This window comes from Diceros bicornis, chromosome 12 (genome assembly GCF_020826845.1).
Source record: "Diceros bicornis minor isolate mBicDic1 chromosome 12, mDicBic1.mat.cur, whole genome shotgun sequence".
In the NCBI taxonomy this organism is placed as follows: domain Eukaryota; kingdom Metazoa; phylum Chordata; class Mammalia; order Perissodactyla; family Rhinocerotidae; genus Diceros; species Diceros bicornis.
Genome location: NC_080751.1, coordinates 57,672,577 through 57,689,666, shown reverse-complemented (window position 1 = coordinate 57,689,666; position 17,090 = coordinate 57,672,577). Strand labels below are relative to the sequence as shown.

At 40.9% G+C, this 17,090-nt stretch overlaps 2 protein-coding genes across 3 annotated transcripts; one reads left to right on the top strand and one right to left on the bottom strand.

Moving 5' to 3' along the window:
- Nucleotides 1-437: 437 nt before the first annotated feature.
- Nucleotides 438-3,463, bottom strand: PTRHD1 (peptidyl-tRNA hydrolase domain containing 1). Its single transcript, XM_058551686.1, has 2 exons — nt 3,197-3,463; nt 438-780 (listed from the first exon to the last, which is right to left on the bottom strand). The coding sequence occupies exons 1-2, from the start codon at nt 3,446-3,448 to the stop codon at nt 610-612; spliced, it is 423 nt and encodes a 140-aa protein (XP_058407669.1). The 5' UTR covers nt 3,449-3,463; the 3' UTR covers nt 438-609.
- CENPO (centromere protein O) lies at nt 3,386-16,696 on the top strand. 2 transcript variants are annotated; one of them, XM_058551685.1, is made up of 7 exons: nt 3,386-3,587; nt 3,914-4,029; nt 5,324-5,493; nt 12,655-12,772; nt 13,727-13,986; nt 15,191-15,362; nt 16,128-16,696. In XM_058551685.1, exons 2-7 carry the CDS (start codon nt 3,951-3,953, stop codon nt 16,262-16,264), a joined length of 936 nt encoding a protein of 311 aa, XP_058407668.1. In that variant the 5' UTR covers nt 3,386-3,587; nt 3,914-3,950; the 3' UTR covers nt 16,265-16,696. The 2 variants fall into 2 exon arrangements, with proteins under 2 accessions (XP_058407668.1, XP_058407667.1); XM_058551684.1 differs by having other exon boundaries at nt 3,386-3,598.
- Nucleotides 16,697-17,090: the final 394 nt, after the last annotated feature.

Sequence of the window (17,090 nt, the reverse complement as noted above, 5' to 3'; positions counted from 1 at the left end):
TCCAAACCAGCGAACCCAGGCTGCTGAAGCGGAGCATGCCGACCTTAACCACTACACCACGGGCTGGCCCCAATATATATTTTAACATCTTTGAAATAGAAATACATCTCACAATTAATTGCATGTCTTAACTTAATTGGCAGCATTTCTTATTTCTTAACAACATGTAAAATCATGGTGTATCTGCAAGTTGATGTTGTCCTAGATTCAGTGAATACAATATCTGGATGTGAATAAGAAATAAGGAATTCAAAGGCAAAGTTTTAACCTGGGTTATTAGAAGAACTCTATTATTCCTAACAAAAAAGGAAGGGTGTTTCCTTGACCCTTGTATAGGAGTCTAACAAATCTTCTATTTGAGCAATGACCCATAGACAATATTGCTGCTCACCTACTTCTCCCATCTGAACTTATTAATAATTAAAAATAAGAGGAAGTACTTATTAATGACAATTTTAATACAAACATGTGTTTGACCCTCAAGGAACTGTCATAATTTAACGGGAAGAGCGAGTTGCCATTGAAAGGAGTATATGATGCTTAGGGATGGACGGCATGTAGTTTCTGGATCTAACTGATATTCAAATATATCAACGCAATTGTTAACAGTCATGTGAACAATCGGAACTTTTTCAAATACTTGTTCACTTCTTCCTTGGGGTAGGGACGGAGCGCAATGCAAGTGGCGATATTCTCTGGCTGTTCCAGCCACAGCATGTAGTCAATGTTCTTCTGTTGCAGGGTCTCAGCCAGCAACTTTAGGGTGGTCTCATCTGGGGCCTACAAGGAACAGAACACAGAACATAGATTGAACAGCCCATTTAGGAAGTGTCAAAAGGCAAAGAAAAAAAAAAGTATGGGGGGTGGTTCCTTTTAACTAAAAGTGGGGCAAGAGCTCTACAAAAGAAGGAGCTTTAGAGCACGTGTCTAGAAGCAACAGCTTCACTGCTCCGTTTGCCATTCATTCTCTGAAGGACTTTGGATAAGCTGCCTAGGGGGGACAGGGAGAGGCTTAGTATTCCTGTTTATAAAATGGAGATTTTTCTCTTCCCTCTTGAGATGCTGAGGGAATGCACTGTCAGTAATTATGCTCTATACATTTTCTAGAAGAGATGACTCCTGGAAGGATTTCTAAAATCACATCACCTCCACCTCCCTCCTCCCCTCCCACCCTACTCTGCACAAACCTAGATGGATTTTCCTTCTGCTGGGATAGTTCCCACTTGTTAACTCAAAGGAGGGCAAACTATTCTCTAACATCCTTCTGAAATTGTTTCTCATCATTCTTATCACCCATGCTGAATCCTGTTATAGGAAGTATTAAAGCTATCACTCAGAAGATAAAGATAATTAGTTATGTTATGTTGCATAAGGTATATTTTTGCCTATGAAGGCAGAAGCCACTAAGATAACTAGAGGTTTGTCTTACCAAATTAGAGGATAATGGGATTTCCATTCTTAATCTATTGAGTCCTTCAGGCAGAGCCATGCTGAAGGAGAACTCATTGACTTCCCTTCTCTCCTTCTGCAGCACCAGGCAGCAGCACAGTACTAGTTAGAGTGAGTCCAAACCCTTGTCCTACCACTTACTGATTGCACGATCTTTGATAAGTTACATGACTTAGCTGGGCTTTTGTTTCCTCTTTGTAAAACAGGGATGATCATGCTTCCCAGAAGTAGTGAGGATTCACTGAAATTGGGCTCAGACCTGTGCCTGGCACACAGAAGGCACCCAATAAATGCAGTTAATCTTGGGATTGTCTAATATTTTATTGGTCTTTATGGCTACAACAGCACCTTAATTTAATCAGCGGTGACTCCTAAGTCCCTTTCTTGAGTCATGGCTAAAAACCAGGAATCATCAGATGTCTTTTAAACTCAGAGGAGTCACGTAATTTCTGTGGGCTGCAGATGTCTCATCTGAGAAAAGGGATAAATATATTATCTGCCTGACAGCGAAGGAGTGGGGGCTGTCTAAACCACATGATTTCTTGAGGCCTTTGTCCTACAAAAAGAATCTCAACAAAAAGCGGCTGCTTTTCTCCCTGCTTACAGATTCTCAAGGTATCTTCCTAGAGGTTACTGTTCAATGTTTCACTACCCAACAGCAGTTTTTCTCTCGAAACATAATCTGTTTTTGCCAGCTAGCCATGAAGGGATTACCCCACCATTCCACCTCAAGGTTCTGGTTTATGTATTAAAATACATAAATTTTATAATGAGGAAAAAAATTGCTTTTATTTTAAAATATGTGCTTAATGTAGAAAACTAAAGAGAGAAGCATTAGGAAATAACCAAAATCCCACCACCCACTACTTAATATTTGGATGCATTTCCTTAGTTTTTCCTTTCAAAATCTGGATCACTTTGTACATACAGTTTAATTAGCATCACATGAGCACTTTTCCATGCCAACCAAATATGCTCCAAAACAAGATTTATGCTAGCTTCATTATAACCCATTATAAGGAGATAAATTAATTTAACCAATCCCTAGTATTGGAAATTTAGTAATTTCCACTTTTTACTATTCTAAAGTGCTCCTATGAATATCCTTGTACAATGCTCTTTGGGTGCATCTGATTACTCTTTTAGGATACACTTCTAGCAGCAGAATTGACAAAGGGTAAGGGTAAGATCTGTGTGGCCATCTGCAAAGAACCTCATCGCTATTTCACAGCCCTGGGCTCTGATATTTCTTATGCTAGGTTCAACTTATACGTACTAGTGTTCGCATCTATTTTCAAATAATTTGGCGTCATACCCAGGTAAATGCTTCAGTTTGCCTTCAATCGTGTCCTTATCCCTTCCGGATCGGTTTTGCGGAAGGGAGGGGGCCAGTACTTTTCCGCGCCGCATTAAACGGCCGGCCCAGTGCACAGTTGAAAGGCGGGTCTCGCTCCACCAGCCTCCGTCCTCACAGGCGTCTACTGAGGACGCAGGTGAGACAGGAGGGATGCGGGAAGCGTTAATAAAGGACCCGATGTCCACTCTTCACAGTCAGGTCCCACCCAGCCAAGGGAAAGCTCCCTGGGCAACAGCTCAAGCCCCAGAACCCTCTCAAAGCCAGACGTTCAGGACTTCTCTCCACTAAGGCCGCACCCACACCACGAAGTTAGGCCCGCAGACTCAAGACCCCACCCATTTCCGGTCTCGACGCCCTCAGCGCCCCTCCCCCTCTGCCGGGGGGCCTCACCTCGAGGACCACCTTGCGCATGCGCCCCAGCTCCCGGAGGTAGGCAGCCGTGTGCGGGTGGTCACGGTGAATGTGCAAGGCCGCGGTGGCTGCGTGACAAGCCTGTGCCACCAGTGCGCCCGCTGGCCAGGAAAACGGAGCCTGCGATAGATCCTTTCGTAACACCAAGTATTGTACCAAGATCTGCGGCTCTGCGCTAGAGGCCGCCATCTTCCTGCCCAAGAGAAAGACCGGGCCTACTCCCCGGTGCATGCCGGGACCAGGGAGGAGCCCTGAGCGCCGCCATGTTTTTGTACGGTGGGAGCGCAAAGCACGCTGGGACCGATTGGCTGATTTTGAAGGCGAGGGCGGGAACTCTCGTCCCTGGCCTGGGTGAGCAAAAGGAAGAGAGGTACGGGGAAGGTAAGACCCGGTGACGGACGGGGCCGTGACCAGGCTGGAACTGAACGGCCTCTTACAGCTCCTTCGGTGTGCGAGGAAACCCGGCGGAACCAGAGGGGCGTGCCCTCGGGAGCGCGCAGGGGTGGGGAGGTAGACGGGGACACCGCCGACGCCGACCCGGGGAACGGGCGGGCGGGTCCCGGAAGGGGAGTCCTAGCGAGGACGCTTGGGGTGTCCGGGGGCCGGCGGGTGCATGTCTGCGTTGTGAGTGCCCTGCCATCAGCATTTGACTGAATGTGAATAGATGTGACTTTCTTGTCATTTCTCTTTTGCCAGCAAAGAAATCTAGGTGCCAGTTACCGGTGCCTGGACGATGTCACAGGAAGGCTCTTGCAAGTCGGAGGAGATGGAGCTGGCGAATACTTTAAGTACACACGGCGAGTCCAAAGGAGGTATACAAAGGGTCGCCTTTCCCCCCTTACTACTGTTGCCCAAAGATGACCCCCACGTTGAAAGAGCCCTTTCCTCCTTAACTGATGTGTGAGCTGTCCTGTTTGGGAGCAGAATGGTAAAAGAAACTAACATTGAAGACTTAGAGGGACAGGCCACTAAGATCACTGGAGAAGGAAAAATTACTTCAGATATTTCTAGGCTCTTGCCTTTTCTAAACCGATAGGTTGCATTCATAGTATGCTCAGTGTTTATATTCAGAGCTACAGTTCTAGCCAGTGAGGTCTCTTGCCTCTCTTCCCAGGGCTTTGGAACCATTTATGCATTATTTCTGTGGAAGGGGCAGTGACTTTGGTGTTGGTTAGACCTGGGTTTGAGTCCTGGCTCTGCCATTATAAACGCTGTGGCCTTGGGCAAAGTTATTTTACCTTTCTCTGCCTCGCCTTCTTCATCTGGAAAATGGAGGTGAATGTTAGCATTGTGGTGGTGGTAGTGGAAATTACATAAGTAATTCCTTCAATGCTTTTCAAGTAAAACATTTAGCACATGCCTAATGTATAGGAAATATTCAACAAATACTTTTTAATTCTTTACATGCTTTGCAAGTAAAGCATCTAGCACAGGTGTCTTAATATGTAGGAAGTGTTCAGCAAATGCTTTGTTGTTCGAGTTGATTAGCGTTATGAAACTGTGACCTTTACTATATTGGTCCTTAGTCAGTCTCTTGCCTCCGAATTTCTGTCCGCAGTGAGCTTTTCTTCTTCTTTAATACCTAGTAATGTTTGTGGATCATTCCCTTTAGTGTGTGTCTTTAGAGTCCTGAGCTTCTGATACTTTTCAGAGCTACAAAATTCTTATTCAAGCCTCTTTGGATGTCTAAATCCAAAGAGTTATGCATTAGCACTTTGGAAGAACATGCATAAAACCCAATTTAAAAAAACACCTACATTTTTAAAAACAATGTCTGAGAGAGTCAATGAATTTGGTGACCCTGTTTTCCTCTGGGTCGTTATTATGATGGATAAGTGAGATTAGCTATATTCAGATAATGCTGTCTTTGGACAGTGTTCTTGGTTAGGGACTGCTTGTACATCAGTGTTCAGCCTAAGAGGTTGCTAATCGTTGATTTCTGTTGTCAGCTCCTCTGGTTTTATAAATTGTGGCGAATGTCTAACAGTTGAGCTGGCCACAAAGTTCTGAAAAAAGGGTCACCCTCTGTTCTTCCCTGAAGTGCTTCCTGTTGCCAGAGTTAGAAATCCTTGGCTTCTTGTGAAATTCCTTTTTTACTTTCCTCAGGTGTTTTAGCTCACTTAGAAAGACTAGAGATTCATATGAACAGATCCCGTAAAAAATTGGAAGAGCCACAGGGAGCGCAGGCACTGGGCAGCGCCCTTGGAACCAAGATTCAGAAACTGAGACGTCTGCGAGATAAGCTGAGGGCTGAGGTGAAACAACGTCAAGCCGGAGTGAGTAGAAGGGTGATGTTGGCAGGCTTTCCTAGAGTGTAAAGAACAAACATGATTTGGGAATTGGCAAATTTGTATAATATGTTTTACATGTGATCTTGCTGGATTGGTTTCAGTCCTTGATCCCTCAAATGATCAAACCTGTAGAGTCTCAGCTAATATCAATATCAACTAACGATTGTCAGGCATTAGTGATGGGCCAGGCAGGTTCTTCATGGCAGTCTCTGAACCTGCCCTCACAGACATGAAGCTGTTACCTCAGTCTCAGCCTCACTTGAGTCATTGGTATTTTTGTCATTAGTGCCATCTTTCTATTACCCAGACGTGAAACCTCATGGTAAACTTTGACCCCTCCCTCTTTTCAGTTTTCTCTCTAGCCCATGTCCAGCCAGCAAGAGCTGTCAGTTTTCCTTTAGATTGTCTCCGTGCTTCTTCCCCTGACTCCATTGCCATATAGCTCAAGTATTATCCATGTGTGTTGTAAATATTTATCAGGTGATTTGGATGCCAGGATTATTGCAGTAGTCTTCTAGTTGGTTCTCTTTTAGTATTTCTACTTCTCCAATAAATCCTGCACAGCCAAGAAAATGCTTCCTAAAACACTGCATTATTTCATTGCTCAGAAACCATCAATAACCATTCATTGCCCATGGGTGAAGTCAGCCTTCCTTCCTTTTCTTGCCTTCCCTCCCTCTTCCTTTTCCTCCTTTTCTTCCTCCCCTCTCTTACTCCCTCCCTCTCTTCTTTTGCTTTTTTATTAAAATAAAAAATATATTTAAATATATAAAGTGCACAAATCTGAAGAACCTTTTACAGAGTGAACACATCTGGTAATTATCACACAGATCAAGGTATAGAATATTGCCAGTGCCCCAGAACTCTCCCTCTTGTATCCTCCTGGTCATTTCCCTCAAGGTAACCACTATTCTGATTTCTGTCACCATACATTGGTTTTACCTGTTTTTGAACTTTATATAAATGTAAAGTAAATGTAAAATATATAAATTACCACTCGTTTCCTTTTGATAAACCTTTGCCTAACTTAAGATCATGATGATATTTTGTGTTATTTTCTAAAAACTTTATTGTTTTACTTTCAGAATTACCGTCCAGGTGATTTTGTCAGTGAAATAGAGGTCATACTTCTTCTTTTTTTTTTTTTTTAAGGTTTATTTATTTATTTATTTTTTGTAAGGAAGATCAGCCCTGAGCTAACATCTGATGCCGATCCTCTTCTTTTTTGCTGAGGAAGGTTGGCCCTGAGCTAACTCCATACCCATTTTCTTCTACCTCATTTGGGATGCTGCCACAGCATGGCGTGACAAGCAGTGCATTGGTGCGCCTCCGGGATCCGAACCCGTGAACCCCAGGCCGCTGAAGCGGAGTGTGCGCACCCAACCGCTTTTGCCACTGGGCCAGCCCCGAGGTCATACTTTTTTTTTTTCCCATATGGATATCCAGTTCATCCAGGACCACTTCTTAAAGACCACTCTTTTCCCGTTGTATTGTAGTGCATCTTTGGGTCCACTGTAGGTCTGTTTCTGGATTCCGTTCTGTTCCATTGGTCTGTTTGTCTTTGTGCTAGTACCAGAGGTTTATTACTGTAAGTCTTGATACCTGTAATATATGTCATCTTCTTCAGAATTATCTTGGCTATTCTTAGCCCCTTGAATTTCACATAAATTTGGGAATCTGCTGTCATTTTCCAAAAACAAACCTCTTATACTTTTGATTGGGATTGCATTGAATGTATTTGGAGAGAACTGAAATCTTTACAGTGTTGTGTCTTCCAGTCAATGTGCGTAGTATATCTTTCCATTTATTTAGTTCTTTAATTTATCTCAGTAATGTATGTAGTTTTATGTGTGCAGGTCTTAAACATCATTCATTCTATTTATTTTTAAGTGTTTGATTTTTCCTGATGTTATTTTATATGGCAGGGGTCAGTGAACTTTATCTATAGTCAGTGTTGTAGGCTTTGCCATCCATACAGTCCTTGTGGCAGCCACTCAGCTCTGCTGTAGCATGAAGCAGTCACAGACAGTACATAAACGAATGGGTGTGGTGTGTCCCAGTAAACCTGTATCTACAAAAATAACTATGGGGCTGGATTTGACCCACAAGCCATAGTTTGAGAATCCCTGACATATGGTATTTTTCAGAAATTGTATTTTCTAATTGTTACTATTATATAGAAATACATTTGATTTTTCATGTTGACCTTGTATATGGCAGCTTTGCTAATACACATATTCTAATAGTTTATCTCTCTTTCAGAATTTCTACATTTGAAATTGTCATATACAAACAATAACAGTTTTACTTTTTCCTTTCCAATCCTTGTAACTTCTGTTTATCCTGCCTGACTCCACTGGCTAAGATCTCCAGTACGTTGTTAAATAGAAATAGTCATAGAGTCAACCTGTTTGCTGTAAATTTTGTATAGATACTCATATCAGATTTAAGAAATGCTCTTCTATTTCTAGTTTTCCAAGAGTTTTAATTGTGATCAGGTATTGAATTTTATCAGATGTTTTTACTGCATTTATATTAAGGTGATCATATGGCTTTTATCCGTTCTATATAGTGCTGAATTCAGTTTGCTGATATTTGCTAATATGACTTTTGAATCTAAATTCACGAGAGAGATTTCCCTGTGATTTTTTTTTTTTTTTCTTATAATGACCTCATCAGGTTTTGGCATCAAGTTTATCCTGGTCTCAGAAAGGGGGTTGAGATGCTTGTCTTCTTTTTCTGTTCTCTGGAAGAGTTTATGTAAAATTGGTGTTAGTTTCCCTTAAATTTTTGTAAAGAATTCCCAGGTAAAGCCCTTTGGGCCTTCTCTGTGGGAAGGTGTTAAGTTTCTTGTCTAATTTCTTTGATCAGTATAAAGCTGTTCATAGGTCCCGTTTCTTCTTGTGTCACTTTTGGTAAGTTGCATTTTTCAGGGAATTTGTCTGTTTCATCTAAACTCACATTTAAGGTTGTTTGAAACTTTATCAAACAATTTAGTATTTTGTGCATAGGATTGATCTCATTTTGTAGTAGTGTTGTCTCATTTTTACTCTGATTTTGGTAATTTGTGCTCACTCTCACACTCTTTTCCTCTCTCCTTGATCAGTCTTGTTAAGTTTTATCAGTTTTGTATTATTAGCCTTTTCAAAGAACCAGCTTTTGGTTTTGTTGATTTTCTCATTTGTGTTATATTTTCATTGATTTCTTCTCATCTTTATTTCCTTCTACTCTCTGGATTTAAATTGCTGTTCTTTTGGCTTCTTGAGATGAATACTTACTGATTTTTTTTTTAGTCTTTCTTTTCTCCTGTATGTATTTAAGGTTATAAATTTCCCTCTAAGCATAGTGTCTTAGTCCATATGGGCTGCTGTAACAGAAATACCATAAACTGGATGGCCTATAAACAGCAAATATTTGTTTCTCATAGTTCTAGAGGCTGGGAAGTCCAAGATCCTGGCATCAACAGAGTCAGTGTCTCATGAGGACGCACTTTCTCGTTGATGGTCGTCTTCTCACTGTAATCTCACATGGCAGAAGGGGCAAGCTGGCTGTCTGGGGTCTCTTTTATAAGGGCACTATTCCCATTCACGAGGGCTGCACCATCATGACCTAATCACCTCCCAAAGACCCCACTTCCAGATACCATCACATTGGCATTAGGTTTCACCATATGAATTTTGAGAGACAGAAACATTCAGTCCATAGCACATGGCTTTAGCTATATCGCACATGTTTTGGTATGTTATATTTTCGTTATCATTTCAATTCAAAATATTTTTAATTTCCATTGTGATATCTTTGGCCCATAGGTTTGTTTTAGAAGTATATTGCTTAATTTCCAAAAACTTGGGGATTTGTTAGTTATTTTTTTAGTTACTGAGTTATAGCTTAATTCCACTGTGACCAGAGAACATGACCCAGCATGTGGTCAGTTTTGATAAATGTTCTGCGTGTATTACATGTAGATTTTACATTTGTTGAATACTGTGTTTTATATATGTCAAACCAAATGTGTTCATCATGGTGTTCAAGTGTTTTATATCCTTAGTGATTTGTCTATTTGTTTTATCAATTACTGGGATACATGTGTTGAAATCTCCCACTGTGATGGTGGATTTGTACATTGTTTCCCTTTCATTCTGTTTTTGCTGTATATTAGGTGCAAACAAATTCAGGATTAATATATCTTCCTGGTTGAGTTAACCTTTTGTCATTATGAGATGTTTTTTATTTTAAACAACTTGCCTTAAAATCAACTTTGTCAAATATTGGTATAATTACAACAACCCTTTTTGTTTAGGGTTTGCATGGTAAATTTTTTTCTATCTTTCTGCTTTCAGTCTTTTGGTGACCTTATATTTAAGGTATTCTCCTTGTAAGTAGCATATAATTAGATATTTTTAATCCGGCCTGACAGTCTTTGTCTTTTAGTTGGAGTATTTAGTCCATAAACTTTTAACGTGATTACTGATATATATGGATTTCAGTCTACCATATTACTATTTTATTGTCTTATTTGTTCTTTGTTTCTCTTTTCTCTTGTCTTGCCACCTTTTGGATTGATCTTTTTATTTTTTATTCCACTTCTCCATTAGCTTGTTAATTATATATTCTTTCAGCATTCTTTTAGTGGTTATCCTAGAGAAAACATGAGTTTTTTTCCTTTTTAGAGTATACTTCAGATTAGTACTTTTACAACTTTCTGGATAATACAGAACCTCCTAACATCTTAACTTTTCTCTCCCACACATGCACCTTTCATGTTATTGTCATCATATATTTAATTCTACATATGCTTAAACTTATGAAACATTTTGTTTGTACAGTCACTATTCCTTTAGAGTTATACACATATTTATCCTTTTCAGTGCTCTTTATTACTTCCTGCATTTCCATATTTCCATCTGGGATTAATTTTCCTTCAGCATAAGTAGCTCTTTTAGGTACTTCTTTCATTGTAAGTCTGCTGGCAATAAATTCTCTATTTTTGTTGGTCTGAAAACACATTATTTCTCTATGTTTTTCATTTTTTAAGCATATTTTTGCTAGGTATAAAGTTATAGTTTAGAAGTTATTTTTTTTTTCGTACTTTAAATATATCGTTCCATTGTCTTCTAGTTCATAGTTTCTATCAGGTGTTAGTCTTATTGCTTGAATATAATGTGTCTTTTTTCCCTCTTTTTAAGATTCTGTCTGTCTTTGGGTTTTAGCAGTTTTGTTCATAATGGGGCTAGGAGTGGTTTCTTTCTTTATCCTGCTTGGTGTTTGTAGAGTTTCTTAAATTAATTACTTGATATTTTTCATTTCTTGTGGGAAATTTTGCCAGTATCTCTTCAAATAATGCATCTGCCTCATTCTTTCCTCTATTTCTGGGGCTCCCATGTATGGAGGTTTTTTTTTTTATTGTGACCTATGTCTTACATCTTTACTAATTTTCTAATCTTATTTTTTCTCTCTAGGCTTTAATCTGGATATGAAAATATACCTATTTTTGCCACACTTATCATCTTTTCTAATGTGTTTAGTTGGCTTTTTCTTTTTTCCTTTGTTTTTTGATGAGAAAGTTTGTCCCTGAGCTAACATCTGTGCCAATCTTGCTCTATTTTTTGTATGTGGGATGCTGCCAAAGCATGGCTTGGTGAGTGGTGTAGCTCCACGCCCAGGATCCGAGCCCACCCCCCCGGGCTGTGGAAGCAGAGTGCACAGACTTAACCACTGTGCCACCAGGCTGGCCCTCTAGTTGGCTTTTAAACCTGTTAAATTCCTAATGTTAGTTAGTGTATTTTTTGGTTCTGGGATTTCCATCTGATACGTTTTTATAGATACCAGCTTTTTGGTATGAGTTCTCCATCTTTTAATCTATGTTAATGGCTATACCTGATAACTCAAATAGCTGAATCCCCTTGGATTCGTTTCTGTTGTCTTCTTTTTCCTTTTGGTTTTCAGTCGTCTGTTCCTCTTTCCTGATATACCTGATAAAATTTTTTGATTCAATGATAGGTATTGTATATGAAAAAATATAGGGATTCTGAACCATGTTCTCTTCCTCCAGAGAGAATATCAGTTTTTTTCTGACAGGCAGATAGCGTATGGGCATATCACCTTAATCCAGTTGAAGTGGTCTTCTTTTGGTTTGTCGTAGGGTGTTGCCCTTTTCTTAGGGCCCTCGATCAAAAGTTTGGATATGTGTTGGGGACAGGGCTATCAAGGCCCCTCTTCCTTGGAAGGCTCTGAACTCCAAATTTTGTTCTGCCAAAATCTCTGCTTAGCTTTTTAACTTTTAGCAGCTTCTTTCTGTTTGGTTCCTTAATACCCAGTCACACATGTGCACTTCAGGATTGGCAAATGCCTGGAGGGCAAACTGCATGCAGCATGTTGGGTTCCCTTTTCTATGGGGTCTTGGCATGTGGAAAGGCTGCTTTAGTAACCTTGGTCTGCAGTTTTTTCTCTCAGCACGGTGAGACTGCTACAAAGTTTAGCCTGCAGCTTTCTATTTGGCCTGTCTGCCTTGTGATAGAAACCAGCAAATGCTCTGAGGGGAAAAGCAACAGGAAAAGGCCAGCTAACCTCAGAGCATTTATCGTTAATCTTCAGTCTGGCTGTTTTGGTTGTTCTCTAATGCCTTCAGACCATTTTCTGTTTGGTTGCATATTCGCTGATTTAATTTGGGTATTTCATCCAGCTTGTGTAGCTGTTCTCAGAGGGAGGGTTAGTCTGATACCATCTACTGGGCCATGGCTGGAAGTGTACATCTAGAGTCAGTATTTCTCATCCCGGCGGTTGAACGCCTGCAGTCTGACCCACAGCGGCCTTCCCAGCCTTGCCTCTTCACAGCTGTTTCACTCACCCTGTGCTCATCATAGGCTTTCCTCGCACCCTCCTCTTTCTCCTCCCACAATACTCGCCATTCCCACCAAATTCCTAATTGTTCTTCAGGCCAGCACAGTTTCTACTTCTGATTCCTAGCACTGTGACCCACAAGATCCTTCCTCTACTGTGAATTCATAGCACTAACGGGCCACTGTAACATTTCTTGATTCATTACATAATAAATACTTTGCATTTAGCTTTTGTCCAGTTAGGTGAGGGCAGGGACTTTGTGTTATGTCCCTTTGTACCCAGTTTGATTTGCCGCATATCTTGCAGGTTAAAGCATCTACAGCCAATGTTGAACCCGACCAAACATTGGACATGAGTGAGCAAGAAGTTTTGGAAAGAAAACGGGAAAACTTAAAAGCTATTCTGCAGGCATATCGTTTTACAGGTATAATTTTTTCTGACCTGTTTCAATCTTGGTCTCTTGTCTCTAGTGAGTGAGTTTGCTAGATGTATTATTAGTCCTGGACTTACTTCACATGCATTGCTTTTGCTCCTGTCAACATATACACACAAAGCTGGGGTGCTGTTTGTAGGCATCCTTACCTATAAGATTGGCCTCTTTGTGCAGGAGGCTGGTTGGTGGCTGGTTTAGACTATTTGTTTTAGCTATTCAAAACAGCAAAACAGCTGTGCCAGACCCTGTAGTAGAGCTTCCTTTACTGCTGGCTTACTTTTTGCCACTGGTCAAATAGTTTGAACCCCTCAAGTCTCTGTTTTACCATTAAAATGGGGATTTATTCTCCCCATTATCTGTGTCACAAGAGGATTGTGGGAAGAACTGGGCTTCATAAATTGACACAAAAAAAGAATAGGTAAATTGAAAATTTCAAAATCTCTTACTCACTAATTTGGTATTTAGGATTTTTTTTTTCCTACCATTCTTCTATGGTTTTAACAACTCAAACTCAACCTGAGCCACAGTCAATGAGAAGAAAGAGTATGATGTTTATTCATTCAGAACATATTTGAGCACATACTGTATGTACTAGGCAGTGCTGAAGTGACTGGGATGCACAGATGAGTAAGATACTACCTTTCAGGGCCAGCCCTGTGGCGTAGTGGTTGGGTTCAGTGCGTTCCGCTTTGGAGGCCTAGGTTCGTGGGTTTGGATCCCAGGTGACCTGCACCACTCGTCAGCTATGCTGTGGCAGCAACCCACATATAAAGAAGAGGAAGATTGGCACAGATGTTAGCTCAGGGCTAATCTTCCTCAAACAAAAAAAAACCGAGGAAGATTGGCAGCAGATGGTAGCTTACGGCTAATCTTCCTCAGCAAAAAAAAAAAAAGATACTACCTTTCCCTGACATCTGCTGAGAGATATTGTGTTGTTTGCCTCAGGGCTCAGTGGGAAATTGACCAGCCGAGGAGTCTGTGTCTGCATCAACACTGCTTTTGAGGGCAACCTGCTGGATTCCTATTTTGTGGACCTTGTCATACAGAAACCACTTCGGATACATCACCATTCAATTCCCGTCTTCATTCCCCTAGAGGAGATATCTGCAAAATACTTACAGACTAATATTCAGCACTTCCTGTTCAGTCTCTGCGAATACCTAAATGCTTACTCTGGGAGGAAGTACCAGGCAGATCGACTTCAGGTATCTGTCTAGGATCTTATATAGCATTTTGTGAGCCTAGGATAGGCTGAAAAGGAAAAAAAAGGACATGTTTTCTTTTGTGTTTTAAAATGTTTCATAACTCTGAGCCAGAAGTTTGACCATTATCCTTCTAATGCTTGTTTCTTATTTATATACCAGCTATTTTCCACCCACCTTTCTTCCCCTGTTGAAATTCTGGGTGATGTTGAAGCATGGATACTAGTTAAGGGATTATTCACTCCTGAATGGTGGTCCTCAAGCTTTTATACTTGACCCTTTCTTCTTCTCACAAAGTAGTAGAGTACAGTTGCTCTACTTTTAATTCTCCGGGGATTTATAGAGTACCTACTATGTACCAAGTGCCTTGCGGAGCCTTAGGTATAGAGGCAAAGCAGAAAGATGGTTTCTGAAATATCATAGAGGAATACTCTCCATTTTTGGAGGTATACTTTGGAGGAATACTTTGCTTAAACTCTGGCCTGTCTTCTTAGGGTTGCATTTGAGCTAGGGTTGGGGTAAAAAAAAAAAAAGTAGACAGGAAATGAATGCAAATAAGGAATAAATGACTCTTGTAAGCTTAGCATTTCCCCCCTATGCATTTAGAATGACGGAAGCTCCTGGTTGTCAGTTAGATACTTAAATTGATATGTGAGCAGACATGAAGCATCTTAGGTATATATGTGACATCAACAAAATTCTTGACAGAAATAGTGTCTCCCCTGCACTCCCAGCCCCTGTCCAATTGCTTCCTGCAGGCCTTTCCAGGCTGCCACCAACTCTTAGTTATCTTATAAATCTCTGTCATTAGGGGCTGGCCCCGTGGCTTAGTGGTTAAGTGCACACGCTCCACTGCTGGCGGCCCAGGTTCGGATCTCGGGTGCGACCGACGCACTGCTTCTCGGGCCATGCTGAGGCCGTGTCTCACATACAGCAACTAGAAGGATGTGCAACTATGACATACAACTATCTACTGGGGCTTTGGGGGGAAAAAATAAAATAAATGTAAAAATATTAAAAAAAACAAATAAATCTCTGTCATTAGTCCTTTTTTTAGGCCTCTCTCTGTCCTTCATTTATTTCTCTGAAATTTAATTACTGGACCCTATTTTTGGTAGACATGTTTGAAGTGTGACAACTACTCAGTGCCTTTGGAGCTGTCAGTCATCATATACTTTGTGTCTGTCTTGATCCCCACCCCCGTTAGAGTGACTTTGCAGCCTTTCTGGCTGGGCCCTTGCAGAGAAACGCACTGTGCAACTTGCTGTCGTTTACTTACAAAGTGGAGCCAGGAGGTCAGTCCTTCCCGTTTTGTGCTAGACTGCTGTATAAGGACCTCACATTAACCCTTCCAACTGACGTCACCATTACTTATCAAGGTAAGAGGCAGGATGCCTCATTGCAGCAGTCATAATGTGCCCTGGCTTACTCAGGTTGAATGGAGCAGGGTGAAATAGGTGGAATGCATCAGTTGGGCCTCTTGAGACGCCTGCTGCTGTTTACGTACTATAAATTTACTCAGACGGGAGAAGACAAAGAATGTTTTCCTTGTTTCTACCAATTTTTCCTCCCTTCTTTGTAAGTAGTAAACATAATTACCCTAGTTTTCCCTCCTCTGCTCCATCAAACCCTCGCAGTGTTCTTTCAGCTTATGATTTGTTTTCATTGGAAACCCCTCTTGAAGAGACAGCTAATGAGGCTGAGTCATTGGGTCACTTGTGGTGAGAGATCCAAAGACTTATTTCACTACGAAGACAAGTCAGGATACACTTAGCTCTCCAGAGATGATTCTCTAAATGGGAATTTTTCAGGGCTGGCTGAGAGAGACATTTTTTGTGACCTTGTTTCTGTTAAATGTACCATAGTAATGTCACATGGGCCATAATGAAAAATAGGATAAAATGTTTTTAGGAGGCAGCAATTTTGAAGCTGCCACAGGTTTCAAACCATAAGTTTTAGATTTCTCTGGGCAGAGTCTGTTCTAAGTTTCTGGTCTCAAAATTACATTGGTCCAATAAGGGGCAGCCTCTCTCAGCTCCAGACCAGAAAATAAAAAAAAATTACATGGGTCTGGACTATCAGTGATCCAGGTTCTGATTCCCCCAGTTGCCCTAAATGAGATTGATAGAATCTTACTTTTTCAGGGATGGAAGCGTTATCCACCTCATGGGAAGAACAGCGAGCATCCCATGCAAATCTGTTTCGTACGAAGCCCCTACATCAAGTATTTACTTCGTTTGCCAGAAAAGGAGAAACCCTGGATATGAGCCTGGTCTCCTAGAATATTATTTTCATTGGGAACATGTCAGAAGTGAGTAAACTGGTACTGTACATAGTCCCAGGCAAGGTCCCGGGAGCTGAAAACTGTTCAAAGGCTCAGACTCCTTGTTTGGGGACTATCCTTGCAGTGAGAACAAACAGCCACCTCGTCAGGATGAGAAGGGGCAAGTTTGAGTCCATAGACATTGGCATTTTTGGACAATTTTCCATGATTGCCTGGTCACTTGTTATAACGTTCCAGATCATCTGTTCTTTTGAGATACTGACTTAATCATATGTTTTAGCTGAAAATCAGAATAGTTTGTGGGGCAATAGAAGGGTATTTTGTGAGAGAGGGGGTATGTACCATTCAACTAATTAGTAATTCTAGTTTTTATGGAAGCTTTAAGTAATTCTGCCTCATTTTCCTATCTGAGACTTTCAAAAAGAAAGTTCTTAGAATGCTCTTAAGTTCATAGTATGAGATGAATCATATAGTTAAGAAGGGAAGTGTGTTTAATCTTTGGTTTGGGGCCGTGTATTTTAGGCCACTGCTTTATAAAGAATATTTTATCCATAATACTTTCTCACATCATAATCAGGGTTCTGTTTCCCAAAACTTCTTAGTAGAGAGCTGAATGTATTAAGTCACCTTTGGAAATCTGCTCATAACTCAGTTGTTGCAAAGAGAAGCAGACCTTCCCTCTGCATCTCTTCCCTCTCCTGCAAGCTCTAGGTCCTGGCTGTGCAGTTGTCTTCCCCATCTCCTGGTCCGATTAGTGTACTGTTTGTCCTTATAACCATGCCTTTGCATCTGCTGGCACTTTTTGTTCCTTGGCTTATGGGAG

Bases quoted from the DNA above. Each gene is read 5' to 3' on its own strand.
- PTRHD1 (XM_058551686.1), bottom strand. From the start codon at position 3,448: ATGCACCGGGGAGTAGGCCCGGTCTTTCTCTTGGGCAGGAAGATGGCG. The intron at 781-3,196 runs GTGAGGCCCCCC...TGTTCCTTGTAG, and splicing joins TGCGCAAGGTGGTCCTCGAG to GCCCCAGATGAGACCACCCT.
- CENPO (XM_058551685.1), top strand. From the start codon at position 3,951: ATGTCACAGGAAGGCTCTTGCAAGTCGGAGGAGATGGAGCTGGCGAAT. The intron at 4,030-5,323 runs GTATACAAAGGG...TACTTTCCTCAG, and splicing joins ACACGGCGAGTCCAAAGGAG to GTGTTTTAGCTCACTTAGAA. The intron at 5,494-12,654 runs GTGAGTAGAAGG...CATATCTTGCAG, and splicing joins TGAAACAACGTCAAGCCGGA to GTTAAAGCATCTACAGCCAA.